The sequence below is a fragment of the Aplidium turbinatum genome, chromosome 9 (genome assembly GCF_918807975.1).
Source record: "Aplidium turbinatum chromosome 9, kaAplTurb1.1, whole genome shotgun sequence".
Taxonomy (NCBI): Eukaryota; Metazoa; Chordata; class Ascidiacea; order Aplousobranchia; family Polyclinidae; genus Aplidium; species Aplidium turbinatum.
Window position 1 is genome coordinate 15140430 of NC_137480.1, and position 19017 is coordinate 15159446.

General features: G+C 37.1%; 1 protein-coding gene across 1 annotated transcript; it reads left to right on the plus strand.

The window, feature by feature from the left end:
• Positions 1-12536: 12536 nt before the first annotated feature.
• On the plus strand, positions 12537-18599 carry LOC145776730 (NHL repeat-containing protein 2-like). The gene is made up of 5 exons (XM_082587958.1): positions 12537-12712; positions 13298-13453; positions 14337-14537; positions 15145-15474; positions 16937-18599. The coding sequence occupies exons 1-5, from the start codon at positions 12537-12539 to the stop codon at positions 17439-17441; spliced, it is 1368 nt and encodes a 455-aa protein (XP_082444084.1). The 3' UTR covers positions 17442-18599.
• The last annotated feature ends 418 nt before the right edge of the window (positions 18600-19017 follow it).

The window sequence follows — 19017 nt, forward strand, 5'->3', positions numbered from 1 at the left end:
ACTTTTCGCAATTGCAGTTGCTTTATCTTTGACAAGTTGAGTTTTTATTTAAATTTCTGTGTTCACTGTTCATTTGGCTATGGAAAAAATATGACATTTGCTTTGACGTGGTAAGGAGAAGTGATTTTATCAGCTTCCGAATGTTGCTGCTTTCATCATATTGTTTACCGCGCAATTTTTTACAGATCATTTTTTTAGGCGGATCACCCAAAATTATTCTGCCAGAATGACAGTGGTCTTTTTATTGAATAGAGGGATTCCACGTTACGCTTCAATGCGCACTGAGAGGTTGAAGCGTTGCATGGAAACCAGGTACTGTATTGCGAAACCCTCTGTTACCAGTCAAGTTATTTGTTTCGATGCTAAATATCTACGATGGAAGTGAATAGCTTGTCATAATCTTTACAATATTTACCATCGTTTGATATAAGATTAATATCAGACTGGATTGGACCATCTGCAAGACCTCTCAAAGAAGGTTATCAGTTTTTAATTGAAGATTATTTGCGTGAAATTTTTACTAAACGTGGAGATTCTCAAAGTTTTATCTGCAAGGCAAAATGTTGGCCAAGTCAGAGAAAAACTGATAAACCGCATGAACTCACACTTCAGATGAAGCAATCGAATACAGTAATACAGAAAGCAAAGTGCTCTTGCAAGGCAGGGTAAGTAAATGCTGGTTGTAGGCAATCTATAATGCTAAATATTTCTTTCTATGTCATGTGAAAGTTTGGGTGGGTGATATTAAATTGTAATGTAGTTGCAAACTTTACACTTTTGAGGATTATTCTTTTATTAACCATATTATTGCTAGTGTTGCTTGTAGCATAAGCCATTGATATTACAGCTAAACATATATGCGGTTTCTGTAGCCTACCTAGGCCTACTGTAGTAATATAAAGCAGTTTATGCTACTAACATGGATAACTAAAACTAGGCCTACCACGTTTGGTTACATTTACATAGTAGGCTATATATACTTTGTTCTGTTACCGAGCATAAACTTTTGTTTGGTATTAATTTGTATTTCTTTGTGTTGCAGACTTGGTGTTAGATGCAGTCACATTACTGCATTGCTATAGCCTACAAGATGCATCATTTTCACATGCGTGATGTAAAAATGATCCCAGGAGCTTTATCCTGCACCAGCACAGAGCAGCAGTGGCACAAACCAAGAGGCGACGCCATTTTTGCAGACCCAGTCACAAATTACATCTTTACAAGAGCGGAGACCGCCCGGACCAAACGGAGGGTGAAAAGCACCATCACATCACGCAGATTCAAAGGCAGCATGCTCTGCTTCAAATGCATCATTTTCCTACCTTTTGAAACATCATGGTGCATGAAATGAAGACATGCTTGTACATGGGCTTACAGGAAGCGCATCGTCGGCTGCGTAGCCGAGTGGTGGGAACGTCTGCGCGACGTTCGAAAGGACGTGGGTTCGACACCGCTCCAGAGCACGCGGCTGTGTCTCGGCAAAGACACTTAGTGGCAAGCCAAAATAAAGGAAGCAGCTGACTCGAAGTCATGTCACTTCGCTGCTTCCTGTCGTCTGTTGTATTGCATCCGTGATCGCAGTGTACTGTATGTTATCGCAATGGGCGCAAATAAAAACATGATTATTATTATTAATACAAGCTCTTGAGGAGGCAACAACTTCGCAGTCTCAATCAGTTTTAGGGCCCAATAGCCGAAAACGACAACTAATTAACCTCCTCAAGTTTTGGAAAAATTATTAAGCGGAAGACTACTTCCTTGTTAAGATCAATTTTTAAACCACCAATGCTACACCATGTTCCAGCTGTTCGCCACGGTTTGACAAAGGAGAAGCATGCAGTTCGGTTATATCGCGAAGAGATGAAAAAACAACTAAACAGAGACTTAGAGATTTTTGACAGCGGCCTAATAGTCAATCCTGGGTTAAATTTTTTTGGAGCTTCCCCCAATGGAAAAGCGTTTGACAAGTACGAAACCGGGAAAAATTTTGGACTCTTGGAAGTGAAGTGTCAATTTAAATATACAAACAACTGTGTACAAGAGGCAGCTCTTTATGATGACTTTTGTCTCCATTTCGTTGTTGATGAACTAAAACTGAAAAGTACACACAACTACTTTTATCAAATTCACGGGAAAATAGCCCTCAGTGGTTTTCCTTGGTGTGACTTAGTTGTCTATACTTTAAAGTCTTTATTTATTGAGCGAATCGTGGCCTACGAGAATATACACGGCCCTACAGTTTGCCTTGAATGGCAAAAATTAGTAGGGTAACTTTTGTCATGAAGTAGCTGACTTTCTAGCGCTGTATCAAGTGATAACATGATAGTTGTATTCAGTGGCGTACGCAGGATTTTCTCAAGGGGGGGGGGGGGCATTGAGAGTAGCGTAGCCAAGAATTTTGAAAGGGGGGGGTTTCGACGACACTGCATTTTCTTTTAAGACGACACCCAGCGGCGGGGGAGGGTCTGGGGGCCTCCCCCAGAAAATTTTGAAAAATTACTTTGAATTTGGTGCATTCTGAGAGCATTTACAACAAAAATGTGGGTATGAATATTCCTGTAAAATGGTGCTGTCAGGTGGCATAGCAAAAGGATAAGATCATGTTTTCTTCGGCATTTTTCGGAAATAAAGCTAAGTCTCTATGTTTTCTTGTTGTTAATTCCTGGCTGAGATGTTTGGTATTGGCAAAACTCGCTCTTTTAATGCAGTTTTGTTTAAAATTAGGCAAGTTTTTTTTAGACTGAAACCATCATTCCCAAGCATAAAGAGACTGAAAGCATCATTCTCAACATCGTGACGTCACACGCGTGCCAAAGGAGGGGTTGTAACCCCCAAGGCCCAACCCCCCCCCCCTTGGCTATGCCACTGGCCATTGATATCCCTAGTTTAGACTTTATCCATTTCTCTCTCACTAATCACTATAATAGGCTTACAGAACACTATGCTACATTGGCATACGTGGGGTGGGGTAGGTGGATTGGGCTATGTATTTCGTATTGACTTAGTCTATAAAACAACATTGTTACAGTAATTGCTTTGACAGAGAAATGCAAAACATATTAAATACCTTAATCTACGTCGTTAACTACTAAAACATTTGTAAGGGAGGGGGGGGAGCATGGCCCAATGGCCCCCCCCTGCGTACGCCACTGGTTGTATTTCTACAGCACACCAGCCAACAAATCAGTCCTTTTAGCATTAATTTAACATTCACAGGCGTTGAATCAACGTAAAAAAGAAGTGCTTTGCTCAACAGCAGAGGTTTTTGTAGCTATTGACTGCAATCCTAATATAGTTCAAACTGATCCTTTGAGTAAAACCAAATAAAGCATAAAAGCAACTTTAATTCGGCATTTCAAATGCATAGTCAAACTAAACACAAAACATTAAGCAACAATTGCAGTTGAGTAGAGTGACGTAAACCTCAGACGAGAATAATGATAGGACGTCATTGTTGTCAGACATTAATCAACCACGAATAAAAGTGAGCACAGTAAACAATTGGTATGCACGCGTCAAAAAACATTGTGAACTTAAAATGTTAACAATCTTTTGCTTTCTCTCAGCTAACGTGCATAAAATGGAACAACAGTTAGAATGCAACGTTTTTTTGAGGATTTGCAAAGCCGCTTAAATTATGTGCAAAATGGAGATATCGTATTTGGCAACTGATGTCACAGTTAGTCACTGTCCTCACGTAATTAATTCTATTTCAACTGCTGTACAATACTGACCTAAAAAAGATACAATACTATACGTAGATATCACAACAGCCAGGATTAAATGTCGCGCTTTCGCCGTTTATGTTTGAAATGCAATATTGCGTCTTTTCGCACTGAATCACTGGACATTTTTCGATTATTATTAAAATACACATTAGTTATAATTGCATTAACAAACTTGATGTTTGCAAAGTGCTTTTGACACAAAAAGCTCAATGGCATATCATTTAAGAGCAAAACATTTTCTGCAGCAGTTCTTTCACTCAGTTCGCTTTGCCTCATCACGCTGAGAGCAGAATCTAGCATGGCAAAACATTTCGATGTGTACTGAGCAAGATCAACAGAAGGCAACGTTAAACCACCTCGTGACAGTTTCAAAAGATAGTCATATTCATTGACAAAAGGTTCACTACTAGAAGAAATTAACAATGCATTGCATTCAGCACACTGTGAACGTTTAACGATTTTTTTTGCACAGTACCCTGCCACGGCCGCTGCAACTTCAACAGCGTTTTTATCCAAGCAATAGTTTTTAAGTTCTTCAGAAATATTGTTTAGTTTGTTTCTTAATGTTAGCAAAGCAGTATCGTTGATATCAGGCCGAATGTCCGCATTCCATATGGAAACCGATTCTTTTAAAAGAGTCTTAATAGCTAAAATTCGTTGGGAAGTTTCAACTTCACGCAACCCTACTAAAAACCGTCCACCACTCATTTGTCTATATTTTGAAAATGTAAGTTCCAGCGGATCTGTTTGGAAACGAGATGTTAAAACGTATCCAAAACCATCTTCCAACAAATCTTCTATAAGTGAAGCTGTACATTTCAATGTAGAGATCATAGCAGAGCTGGTTTGTTTACTTAAAGTGATTTTCTTGGCGTTTGGACACTGCATATCCGCCCACATCTGAAACCATTCAGCTAACTGTCTGAAAAACTTTGGTTTGTTGTCATTTTGCACAGCAGCATTTCCAAGGCGGTAATTTGAGTTAAATTGTTGCTTGCCAAGCCTGCAACCAGGGGGGGCATTGGGAGCATTTGCCCCCCCCGAAATTTTTTGAAAATTTTTTAAGTGTTCTATGCAGTATGAAATGTACTATGAACGTACGTCGTACACGTACAGCCATACTGTAGACTCCAGTCAGTTTATGACTCCAGTCGTGCCAATGCAGTTCGTAGCCTACAGATGTTGTATTTCATTTGTTCAGCCTACAGATGTTGTATTTCATTTGTTCAGGGTTCATTTGTTCAGGGTTCATTTGTTCAGGTTCAGGGGTCACCAACCTTTCTTGCATGCGGGCCACTTTGGCACTAAGGAGAGCTGTGGCGGGCCGCACTAATAAAATTTTAGGTAGGTTGACTTTTATAATAATAATAATAATAACAACATTTATATAGCGCCACATCCACAGTCAAACTATGCTCCTGGGCGCTGTACATGACAATGGTGATAATTAATACGGTAATTTCAGTCATAATGTTCATTGAAGTAGAACGTTTTCAAGCGAGTTTTGAATTCATTTAAATTTTCTGCTTCTTTCACACAAATAGGCAAACAGTTCCAGCAACTGGCAGCAACAACTGGGAAGGTACGATTTCCATATTGTGTCTTATATGAAGGGTTGCACAAGAGCAATTGATGTTGAGAACGCAAAGTTCTGGCAGGTTTATAATGAACAAGCAAAGTGTCCAGATAGTTTGGAGCAAAACCATGGAAAACTTTATAAGTTAATAGACATATTTTGAAGCGAATACGATACAATACTGGAAGCCAATGCAGGGATTTTAGTATGGGAGTGATATGCTCACGTTGACGTGTTAAAGTAATTAGCCGAGCAGCAGCATTCTGAACTCTTTGAAGACGCAAAATAGTACAATGTGGAATGTTATTTAATAATGAATTTGAATAATCAAGCCTGGACGTCACAAGTGCATGAGTTAAAGTTTTACAAGCATCAACATTAATAAACTGTCTAATGGAACCAATATTTCTAAGATAAAAAAAGCAAGATTTGACAGTGGAACTGACAAAGTTTTCTAAACACAAATGTTGATTTAATGTTACACCAAGCAATTTAATTGAGTTAGAAGAAGAAAGATTGATATTACTCAGGGTAAGGGTCATGTCTTGCTAGAAATGAACGCATTTCGTACGTACTTTATCCTAGAAATGAACGCATTTCGTGCCCAGTATTCAGCGTTACATGTTGTTACTATTTATCTTAGAATACCGCAGCAACAAAATTAGTCGAACAACGCTACTGCTAGGCCAAGCTCCTTTAACAACACTTTTGACTTCTTTAACAATGTCAAATAAACGAGGCCACTTGTTTTGCGCACTTGTAGCGAGGCGAACGGTTTCATTAGAATATTCATCGCCAAGCAAGAGTGATGTTGTCACTTCGCTTCGCAAAAGATATCTTGCAATTAACAGTTTCAGTAACCAAAGAAATGTTTGACACATCGCAATACAGGCAACAACAGTGACCTGCTATGCTGCTAACATATCAGCGAAAAATAGGCTCCAATAACAGGGAGAAAGAAACTAGTCACCATGAAACAAACGCTTGTAGAAATCACGGAAAAAAAAAACGTTTCTATTGTAACTCATGAACGGTGTTCCCTCCAAAAAAGCAATGAGTTGGTTTTTCATCTTTTTGTGAGAGTCTATAAAACTTTATTTCTTGATTATTAGACAACTGTCACTTGCGGTGCTTATCAGCATGGCAAGAATTGTTGATTAACAACATTTTGCAGAACCAAACTAAATATTTTCATAATACAACCAGAAGTTGTCATATGAAAATACAACCAGAAATAATACAACCAACACCTGTCAGAAGATATTTCATTTTCTCGATACAATCAGAAAATGTCTTTAAATTTATATATAATATTTGCCAATTTATTATAAATTGAGTTGGCACACCGGCCTATTTTGCTAACAAAAACTTGCTTAAAGGGAACACTGCTCGTGAAACACAATAACGGTGAAACGCACACTAGTGTTCACATGACACTTACAAACTTAAAATAAGCAACCCTATGCTCACAGACAATTTCGAAATTCGAAAACAGACGTTTTAATCAACCACTGGGACATTGTGGCTGGATATCGCATTGGAATAACGTTGAGCGACCCCCATCTAGAACTACAATCTGAATGGTCGGTCGGTGGAATCGTATGTAAAGCGAAAATATGCTTTCCGGAAAGTATTTTTACCTCCATGCTCATTGACTCCTCAAAAAAAGTATTTTTGGTTATACTTGTACGCTGATACCTTCCGCGGGCCGCAGCGATACAGCGTGGCGGGCCGCATGCGGCCCGCGGGCCGCCATTTGGTGACCCCTGCGCTAGTGTATGCGCTGACGTTGACGCCGCCAACTTTTTTTACAAGTTACGTTGACGCATACGCGTATAGTTTTTCGAACGTTTGCGTTTACGCTGACGGCGTCAATATATTTTGTATGCGCGTGCATCACTGCATCCCAGTTAGCGAGGCCTGTCATTTTTTGCATTGATTTATCGTTCGTAGACGTTGAATCGGTGTGATGGTGTCAAGTTTAGCTGGCTGGGGTCTTATAATTATCGCTTTATCGATGTAACTTTATATCAAAGCACGCAAGACATAACTTCCTTGGATAGCCTATTGGATTTCCACAAGATAATGATGTTGTTTTTGCTTGTTTGTTTTATTTGTTTTTGTTATTGTTTTGTGTCGTCAAGTTGTAACTATTTTATGAGTCGTGCAAAGCCTGGTGCGTTGCGCTTGAAATGGCTTTGCCCGTGGTATAGTATTTCTTTGTTTTTTTTTTTGCCTGCCTTGCTCTTGTTTACTATGAGCTAAACGCATCAAGATGTGTTCCCCTCACGACCATCAGCACTCTTGATAACGCACCATGGCCATTCTTCATAGCAAGTGTCTATTTATACAAATCTTGAAAATATCAGCTAAAGCTATAGGCCTACGGGGTAATAAGTTGTGGTTTTTTGTTTTTTTCTTATTTTTGTTTGTATCGTTTTGTTTTTTAATTTCCTTTCTACCCTAAATTTTTCTGAAGATGTTGCAACCGTGCCAAATTTTTTTTTTGAACAAGCATAAGCACGTTTTAACGTTTGCGTTTTGTCGCTTCTACCTTTTTCTCGACCTTTGCTATGTAGGCGTGTATTGCTTTTGCTTTGATAGTCAGAAATAAAAACAACTCAACTGACTGTGCTCATTGAAACAAGCGCAAATATCTCATTACAATAAATTGTAGTTTTTTTACATTTTGAAAATGTGTCGGCCGAATTGTGCCGCAGAATTTTAAAGAGTTTTTAAGTGTGCCGTTTGTAAATAAAGGTTGCGGAGCGCTGCCCTACAGTAGGCTACATGACGTATATCACATTTAAGTTAGTTGTTTAGTTGTTGTAGCCTATCTGTTTACGTGTTGTCAATATTGAGTTGCAATCAGCTGTAGGCTAGTTTCCTTGTCTCGTGAAAGCCTCACGACTTCCGCTGTCTCAATACAGCATTGTAATTTAATTAAATAAACGAATATTATTGATTATCGATACCGGGTATATCAAAAGAACATGGTGCCGGAAAAGATTTTTGTTGCGATATAGGCTCTGAACAAGCATATACCGTAGCGTTGCAGTTTAGATAACTTATTAACCACTTTTTTCAGTTTGTACTTATAGCTTACTAGGTTTAAGACTATTCAACAGAAGTCCAACATTCCAGAACGGAAATTTTGAAAGAGTGGGAGTGAGTAGGTAGCTCACGTTCCTGTCGTCGCTTTACTGCGGTTAAACTTAGTTGTGATATAAACAACACAGAACGGACAGTAAAAATTACTGCTGATTAATTTATGGAGCTATGTAAGCTATAGCGATGCTTGCTTGAATAAGGTTTTCGGACAACATGGGACGACAAACGTTGACAATGATGATGATACCTGAATACGATGATTGCTGTAGAACAGGTAACAGCATTTATACAGCGCTGCACTTATTGTACAGAGTGTAGACTGCTGTAGGCTACTGCTCGAGTTTTTTTTCAATTGTGGGTTATACGGTTACGAGACTAGACTAAAGGTACCGTACACAAAATAGCAAATAAAAATTCAATTTAGTGGCCTACATAAATCCCAATGTTGAGTAAAGTTTCAGACATCAACATCCGCTATTTTCACATTGATTCAACATCTGAATACGTTGAATCAATGTAAAAATAACGGGTTTTGCTGTCTGGTATAGAATGGTTTCTGGAAATTAGGCTATCAAATTTTGCTTTTTTATATAAATAAGCAAACTGTTAAGAAATATGAATTATAACAATAATTATTATTATAAATTACAACATAGGCCTACAAAGTAGGCTACAATGAGTAAATATTGAAAGTTCAACAATTGTTACATTGACCACCCAGCTGAAATGTCACAAGTAGGCTAACTTGCATAAATTAATGCTGTAGCTTAGGCTACGTGTGATTGCATGTTTTATTTGTCGTCATGGTTGAGCCTCTTGGTGTGATTGTTCTTTTACCACTTCAAATTGACATTTCTAGCTGAGCAGAAAAAACTCGATGCCAGTGCGAAAAAGGTTATTGCTGTCAGTTTGAATATTCATCCTGGAACTGAGAAAGCTAAAAGGTTACTGCTGGCAGTTTCAAATACTTGCAGTGGTGGAAGCTTTGAATTAGCCTACTGACGCAGGCCGGTCATCGACAAAACGAAGTTTCCGATTATTATCAAAGTGTTGTGGTGTGTGAATTATTCCATCTATTACACTGTAGGTAACGCGGGATGGAGAGCAATCCTTAAAAGGCTTTGCTCAACTCCAGCGCGCACTCCTAGAGCAAACATCAGCTATCGGAGTAAATGGATAAGAGCCATTCAAACTTGTCTCGATATAGCGAAAGACAGCTTTTGCATTTGACAAAACAAAATACTGAAAAGGTTAAAATACTTCAACACATTAAAAGTTTTCCTAATGTTTGAGAACTAATGAATTATAATTAACCTATAGGCAGTGATGGGCATTATCGGCGATAAATTTTTATCGCTTATCGTTATCGCTCAATTATTTTTTCAGATATCGTTTATCGTTATCGCCAAAGGCAGTATTTGATTATCGCCGATAATTAATCGCCGATAAATTTTATTTCGGATCAACACACAAGTGGAAAGATCATGAAAAGTAATATTTTTACTATCCACCTAGTTAATGAAACTAAAATTAAAACCAGTTCTTCTTCAGTGCCTGAAGTGTATGTGCACAGGTCGCTATCAGAGGAGGGGCACGCCCCCCCTGTAGCGACGGCCCTGACAACACAATAACTTTTAGAGTTGCAAATTGCAATGCAATGAAATGCATGCAACAAGTCTATTGTTGTTTTGCTGCAATGGGCTATCGCGAGTGAATTTTACAATTAAAATGTATATGCACAGGCAGCACAACTTCCTTTGAAGCGAAGCGAAAGAAATTGGCAAGTGGTTTGTGAAAGTGTCGCAATACGAGGCCGCTTTTACATCGGAAACATGGCCTTTTGCGCCACCTCACGATCAACTATTTTATTCTTGTGTTTTCTTTTTTCGTTGGAAGTGTTAGTTTTTAGTACCGTAATTGTCGTAAAAAAATAAAATCTCTCTCGTCAAAACATGAAACTTACTGTTTTAAGCGCATTAAATCTTTAGATGAGTAGATTAACTAAAATTGCAAGAACTTGCCTTGAGACGTGCGGTTACGTCACCAACTCAGATTAAAAGACAAAATTCACACACAATAACAACACAAGATCGGTTATAGACTGTAAGATCGATTTTTTTCTAGCTTGGTGATATAACTTTAATCCAAAAATAATAACCGAATGCATAAGTGCCATTTAACTTAATAAGTTAACCCATTTGTGCCGAAAGTGAAAGTACTTAAACAAATTTTCGGAAAATTAAATATTGCATAATTATGACCTAAAAAACATAAGTTATCACAATTATTTTTTTCCTAGTTGTGTTTGTACTTTTTGAGAAAAAAGCCGTCCTATATATAAGACGCTAGGCAAATTCGTTATCAAATTTCACAAGTTTCTTGTGCGTAATGCTTAAGCATTATTACATTTTACTTATCGCTCAAAGTGATAAATGGGAAATGTCTTGTTCATGTCTTGTCATGTCATTATTGTCATCGAGCATTTTATTGAAATCAAAGTTCAAAAAATATGAAGATGAAAATTAGCAAAGTAACACAACATCACTGAAACAAGTCATTGCGGAATATGATATTGCTTGAAACATTTAACATGCAGACCGACATCACATTTTTTTGCATCTTGTAGTAGTTTTTGCATGACAATAGGCGGATCGAGTTGCGTGGTAAAATTATGCTAAATACAGTATAACCAGTAGCGTAGCCAGGAATTTTGAAAGGGGGGTTTTCGCCTAAGACGACACCCAGCGGCGGGGGTCTGGGGAGCCTCCCCCAAAAAATTTTGAAAAATTACATTGAATTTGGTGCATTTTGAGAGCATTTTCAACAAAAATGTGGGTATGAATATTCCTGTAAAATGGTGCTGTCCGGTGGCATAGCAAAAGCATTAGATCATGTTTTTTTTTGGCATTTTTCGGAAATAAAGCTAAGTCTCTATGTTTTCTTGTTGCTACTTCCAGGCTGAGATATTTGAGTGTTTGGTATTGGCAAAACTCGCTCTTTTAATGCAGATTTGTTTAAAAGGCAAATTTTTTTTAGACTGAAAGCATCATTCTCAATATCGTGACGTCACACGCGTGCCAAAAGGGGGGCTGTAACCCCCAAAACCCCCCCTTGGCTACGCCACTGAGTATAACCTTTCTCATTTACTGTAGCCTACCTATGCGACATAGCCTACCTCAATCAAATATTTTTATTCCCACTAATACAGTGCCTACATTGTAATTCTTATCTCAAAAACTCAGCGTTCTGCCATTGCTTTAATGATGGTGTTCACAAAGTAAACAAAAAAAAAATAATCTGAAATTATCAGTAAATTACGATAATTATGTTATTGTTCTTAAACAAACACGACTAATTTGACAAGCTTGATGGATTTCACAGTATGCACATTTTTACTACCAATAACGCTTAAGATTACTGATAAATTTTCAAGCATTTTGCATTTTTGGGAATTTCTTCAATTATTGCTGACTTTGCTGTCAAGTTTGGAATTTTTTATGGTATTTTCATTTGATTTAATTATTTTGCCTACTGCACGTAAGCGGCAGTGTAACTCAATTGATAAAAGCATCCTACTGGTAGCCTATCTGAAGGTATAATTATAAGCACGGCGGTTACCTCAGTGGTTTGATTCTGGATCAAGAGGTTGAAGGTTCGATACCCACTGCCGCTATTGCGATTCTATTTATGCATAACTTACAAAAAGTTTTGTCCCTTTACAGTATATTATGTTCGATTTTTCGGCATGTTGATGAAAACAGTTCGTGCTGCATGGGATGGGGCAGTGCTTATCAAGAAAAAAAAATTATCGTTATCAGACATTATCGGCGATAATTTATCGTTTATCGTTATCGCTTAACTTTTTTTTGATTTATCGTTTATCGTTATCGCTTTAGGCATTTTTCGTTTATCGATTATCGTTATCGCTTAACTGAAAAATGAGTTATCGCGCCCAACATTGCCTATAGGTAGTCTAGGCTACATTCTACAAAGCACTAACAGCCTACAGATTCAGCAGAATTTTAGACTTTGTTTTTGATATCTTGAAGCCTATTGCAACTAAGTTATACTAGCCTAATATTCGGAACAAGCTAAATCTGTCGTATTCGTTTCAGTTTACGATGTCGTATTTTTATTTAACAATTTTTTGGACGAGGTTAACCTTGTTTGTGGGGTTGGTTTACTCAATAGAAGGAATTGTGAAAACTCTGGGTGGCAAAGGAACACCTCACATTGGAGATGTTGAATTATGTCTTGCTGGAACAAAAAGCGTTGACGGAAGCATGATGCACGCCAGGTAGCCTAATAAAGGCTTGGAGGCCTAATGTTATATATAGACTATAATAGTTGACTGCACAAGCTGTCGTTCGACCAATTGTCAAATCACGGTTTAAATCAAGACTTCTTTGATCTAATCAATATCATGATAGCCCACAAACGTTGAAATGTTGAATAATATAGGCATTAAAAAGAGCGAATTAATTAGGCTATAGGCTACTGTCTTTCGATCATTTTCTTGGCTACAATGTGACAACGTTGGGCTCACTGCAGATTATTATGAAATAGACCAGACTGACATCGACCAGAATAGCACCGATGATGTAAACAAATTAACCGGTTTTTACATTGATTCAACGTCTGCACACACACTATAAAAAACGGTTGATTTGCTGTCTGGGATATAACTTATTCGAACAAATGCACTATCAGACACTTATAAGTTTCTTCAGCTACAGCACAGGTGATTATGAGACCAAAGACGCAGTGTCGTAGTTCATAGCGAATTGCAATCTTTTTTAAAAACTGCCGTATAGTTTGCTTAACATGGTAGTCTACTCAGCAATTTTTTTAAAAAACTTTGCCGTTGTTTTAAACTTAACAGGTTCAATTATCCCTGGGGAATCGTCTATGATCACGTAAAACAAGCGGTGTATGTGGCTGATTGTGGATGTCCAGATACAGATAGAGAAAATGATCGGATTCGAAAAATCGATTTGACTACAAAGTTTGTAACAACAACAGCGGGTTCTTTACAAGGGTAGGAAACATTACAAACTAGTTTTGGGCTGCCTGTGTTAAACTGTTTCTCCAATTTTGAAAAAAAATGTGTAAGTCAAATATTTTAGGTTATGGTATGCTATCTTTTTTGTTACAAATTAAATTTCAAAAAAGTTTTGCTTCGTTTGTTTTGACATCAAAGCTATTTCGTTTTACTGTAGGCCTATGTTCGAATCAAGGTTTAGTTGCATTTATTAAAGCATCTTAAACTTTAGTGTGTCATATCTATACATGCATTGAAATATTTTTTTTTATGGTTTGGACTTGAAAGCAAGCTTAAAAGTACTGAACAAATATTTCAAAAATTTATTGTAGCCGAAAAAACAAATTTCGTTTCAATGCAAAATGTTTTTGTCAGGGCTTCGTTTTGCATAATTGTTTATATGTAAAAAAAAGTTTCTTTTTAAAGTTTTGAAACGTTGTTTAATAGACTTGCCTTTTGTTTATGTTTACCCAGAAAAATTATTTGTTTTGATCATTTTTAATACTTATGACTTTAATAACATGTTTGGAAATTAATAAATCTTTGAGGTAAATGTTACAGAATTTCTTGCATTGTTAAGGTCAATTTATCATAGCGCGGTTTCGCTTGGAGCACATTACTTTGGTAAAACTAAGCGCCAATGTTTTACAAATGTTTCTCAAAAATATCAGAAAAAAATAGCAAAAACCTTGTGAAAACAACTACAGTAGATCTGGTTTCACTAATACTTTCAGTTATCCGTAGGCTACTATTAAACCAAAGTAGCATCATCATATTCAATGCAATCATTTCCTTTTAGCCATCAAACTTTTAGTGTTCTCGACATGAGTCACTGCATATTCGTTGCGAGCACAAATCAAAAATGATTTTTCATAAATAGATATAAAGACGGTCCTGGGACGGAAGCAAGATTTACTCACATAGCTGGAATGATCTTGAGCCAAAAGAAACGACAAATGTACGTTGCTGACAGCGCGAACGACGTCATACGAGTGATTGATTTACAAACAAAAAAGGTTGGAACGTTTGCTGGAAGTCCAAAACAAAACGGGTTCAAGGATGGTCCCATCCACAAAGCCAGGTAGGCTATACCAAAGTTATCATCCAGACAGTAAAAGCCGCAATTGTCACATTGATTCAACGGAGCCTATGCAGACGTTGAATCAATGTAAAAACGACGGATTTTGCTATTTAGGGCATCAACGTCATTTGCTTATAGACTGTACGATTAAAAAGGTGCAGATTATACCAGTTCTATAAGATTTTTTAGTCGGAACAAAAATTTTCAGAAACGCTTCGATGCAACGCGCAGCTAAATTAAAACAGCGAATTTTGTACCAAACGAAATAAAGACTTGAAAGTTTTTGAATTATTTTCAACAGTGTGTGCTGAATGTTCGGGTGCTCGAATAATGAGCAAACCGTTTTGTTTCGAATTGAAAGGAATAATTCGCTTTGGACAGTGACTTACAATAAATCGTAATATTTTCAACAATATGGCTTAGCTGTGAAGATTATTAACTGTCGGTAAGAAAAATTGGTGATGGTAAAAAATATAAAATGTACGATCAATTTTCCGTGTATGTTTTTCCGTGTTTACCATGTTATGTGAATAAGCTGTCCATAATAATCCGCATAACATAAATATCCACGTAACATTAATATCCGCTTTGTTCCGTTATTTTTTAGATTCAGCAATCCTCAACAACTTGAGCTTCATGAATCGGTCTCGAGATTGTTTGTCGGCGACACAGATAACCATGCCATCCGAGTCATTCTGATGAACAGAAACCCTCCAATTGTGCAAACGATAACAGGTGGCCCTAGTAAAGAAGGCTTCTTGGATGGTACCTTGAGCAAAGCAAGATGGAAACACCCCACCGGTGTTGCTTATGACATGCATCGAGATGTCCTTTACGTATCAGATCATTACAACCACGCAGTGAGAAAGATTGATTTGACAAGGGGACAAGTCACAACAATAGTTGGAAATGGTTCACCTGGAAGCGTTCATCAAACGTAAGTTCCGTTTTGAAAGCTTAGCCTAACAAATTCATACTAAGCTGTGCACATTGCCTATATTCAGAGATGGGCAAGATCACCAGTATTGGAGATTTTGAAGATCAAGATCACCAAGAATAGATGATCTTGAAGATCAAGATCAAGATCGTGATCTTGAAGATCAAGATCACTTTTTGTGTTCTTGAAAAAAAAAAGAAGTGTTTGATCAATGATGTTGCAAAAATAATTACTATAAGCAACCTGGGTAAAGGTATATAGTTGGTAGCCTATTGCTAACTTTTACTTTTAACTACTCGATCGCTCGCCTAAGAATTGTAATAAGCTAGTGACTGTTGCTATTAGGCCTATCAATTGTTGACGTAGTTTGCGTAGAATCGCAACGTCACACCCAAGGCCGAGGTTAATTACAGTAGTAGTGAAAAAGTCGCAAAATTTGCAATTAGTTTTATACGTTTTATTTATAATAAATAAATAAAAATAAACTTTGAACTGCATCACTTTTTACCAAATTTTTGTCTGGTTCATGTGGGAGTTTTTATTCTTGTTCTAAGTAGTTTTAACTTTCACTGTATTATGTCAATGTTTATTGCACCATTTACCCATCTGGCAACCTATTGCTGTTGTCTGCTATCTAAAAAGTTCAGAGGTTTGCGAACCAAACCGCTCCATACTCGGACCCTAAGCAAGTCTTGGTCTGGTTGATGTGCTGCAATAAACCACTTTAGGCTACATGTCCAAAGTCGGCTAGAGTCCAGATTTTTTAACACCGCCATTCTAGACTTTTGAAACATCTAAAATTGGGTCAACGAAAGAAAACATTTTTTTAAAATTCACACATGGAAATTGTGAACAAAGTTAAATCATTTTATATCATACGTCAACATAAAGTACACGGAAATTGACTTTTTTATTATGACCAACACAAAAAACTTTTTTAATTTTGAAATGGCAACACTGACCAGATTAGATGGAGACATTAAATCGTCTTTTGTTGGGCACATATCATATTAACAGTGGCTTAATGTTAGTAGTTGCCACTAACTACTTTGTACAGTACGAGTTCTAAAAAAATGCCTCTATGTAGGAAGTAAAATGCAATTTTAAAGTGATCTTGATCTTATTGTTTTTCAAGATCAAGATCACACAAAAAAAGTGATCGTAGATCAAGATCACCAAAGAAAAAGTGATCTTCAAGATCAAAATCAAGATCTTGATCTTCAAGATCACTTGTGATCTTCAAGATCAAGATCACACCCATCTCTGCCTATATTGAATGGAGAAAAAAAGAAAATTTAAGTCACCTACTGAAATAAAATTTTTACTTATTAAAAAAAAAACTAAATCAAATATAGTTATTACAATCTGAACCCTTAACAGCCTGTTTCACCTAAATAAGGATCATCAAAAACTATAAGCAGGCATAATGAGTTTTGTGTTTTATCTTTTGATATGTTTTCAGTGTCAATGGTATTGCTTTAATGAATTATCCAGAAGGCATCGTTCATGACCCGACCAATGATGTCTTGTATGTCGCCGAGTTTGCCAACAACTGTATCCGGATGATCACACTTAGAAACAATTCTGTGTATGTTCTCGCTGGCGGCCAGTTTGGCACACGTGACGGTGTCGGTAAGAATGCGCAATTCTACCATCCCACATCCATGGACTTTGACTTGGAAAATAAATTACTGTACGTGACCGATCAATACAATCACAGGATCAGAACAGTCACTACCTTGGGAAATAGTGACCACGCAAATTCAGCTTACATGTTGGCGAAGCATTTTGTCAGCATCGATGCCTACAGGGATATTTTAATTCACAACCATGCTGCCGCTCAGAAAATAGCATTTGTTTTCATTGTTTTGGATGCAATACTTTTTTTATATTTTGTGAAACGATGCATTGCTTGCGGATGCAGAAAGAAAATGGCCGTGTTTTCATTTGTGAGAAAGCGTCCATAACAAAATACTAATAGGCGCACTGTTGAATATAGGATTATTAGAGACAAAATTTTATTTTCTGAACAGCGATTCGAATTAAACAATTTTTTCCTCAGAAACCTAATTCGAAACGAAACAATCCTATACATCATAACAAAATGGAAAACGATTCGTGCCGAAAAGAAACTTGGCCAAAAAAAAAAATCTTTCGAAAACCTCTTGAAATAGCCTACCTTTTTATTCGGTTTTCAAAGATCTTCAACCTATTACCTTTGTTTCCTAATGGTCAATAAGCCTGAAGTGAAGTATGAAATGCCAAACCACACATTTTTAATGCTAGGCCTAATGTGCTTTCTGAAATTCTCGTATATTTCTTTTTAAATCACAACGAAACTTATTGGAGCTGTATAAAACGAATTTTGTTCGAATAGAAGAACAAAGTTGTAAAAAACAATTCGAAATAGGCTACAACAATATTTCAAAAGAAAAATAATTTCTATTAAAAACGAAAAAGATTGCTTTTTAAAAAGCAAAACTTGTTTATTGTCAAAAGTTCCTTTAAAACCTTCGGCTTGTTCACATTGAGATTGAATTCAAGATCAGTGCATAATTCTCATATGTTTATTTATCATATGTTTATTATCAAAAACACAAGTGGAGCAAAAACTCATTTAAATTTAACCAACTAAAAATAACTTAGGTTTTGTAATTTTAATTTATGTAGCCTAGAACATATCAGTTAGTTACTTGAAAGGGGTGTTACGGACAATTTTCACCAAATCAAACGTCATATAAAACCGTTATGGTCTACTTAACCTAGCTGGCATCTTACGTCATGGAAATTGCTAGAAAATGTCCAAATATTGCACCATCGTTCGTAAGACCTGATGAAACATTGCATCATCGCCTTTGAACACCTGTTTGAATTGCGTGACAATGTCTTTCATTATTGCGTCACAGTTACTGTTTACGTGAGTTTGAGATATCGCAAATTATTCTAGTCATTCGTAAAATAGTTGCTTGAAAGTTGGAGGCATATTTAACTGTTTGCTTAGTGCTTGTCAGCTGGATAAAATTTCCGTCTTTTATCTAAGTAGTTTGTTGTAGTGACAAGTTTTAGTGGTGTACGGTGTTGCATCCCAATTTCGACAGCCAGGTGGCTAATTTTACAGAAATACAAATTTGAATAGACGTTTCAAAGGAGTGTTTCTTTTTCGGTCATTACATACAGACGAACGGATCCGAGAATCTTATGTTACAATTTTCCCACAAAGAGGTTATGGTTTACCGCTGTGACCAAGGGGCTAACATGAGTAGCCTATGGCCGAAAACGCCATGTCCGCTGCGAAGCCTGTCAGTTGTGAATTGTTTCCAACGAGTCAGTTGTCATTCTTATCCGATGTGATCATCTTTTTTTCTCTCTCACTATAGATCTTTCGCAAACGCTTGTGCTGTATTGGAGGACCTTGTATTGTTCGTTTTATGGCTGCTTTTGTAGCTATGCAGGCCTAATGCCTGGCCGTTCCCTCTCGTTTTTTTTTTCTGTTCTCTATTTAACTTTCTCGTCTATACCATCTCGTTTTCCAATATCTCACGA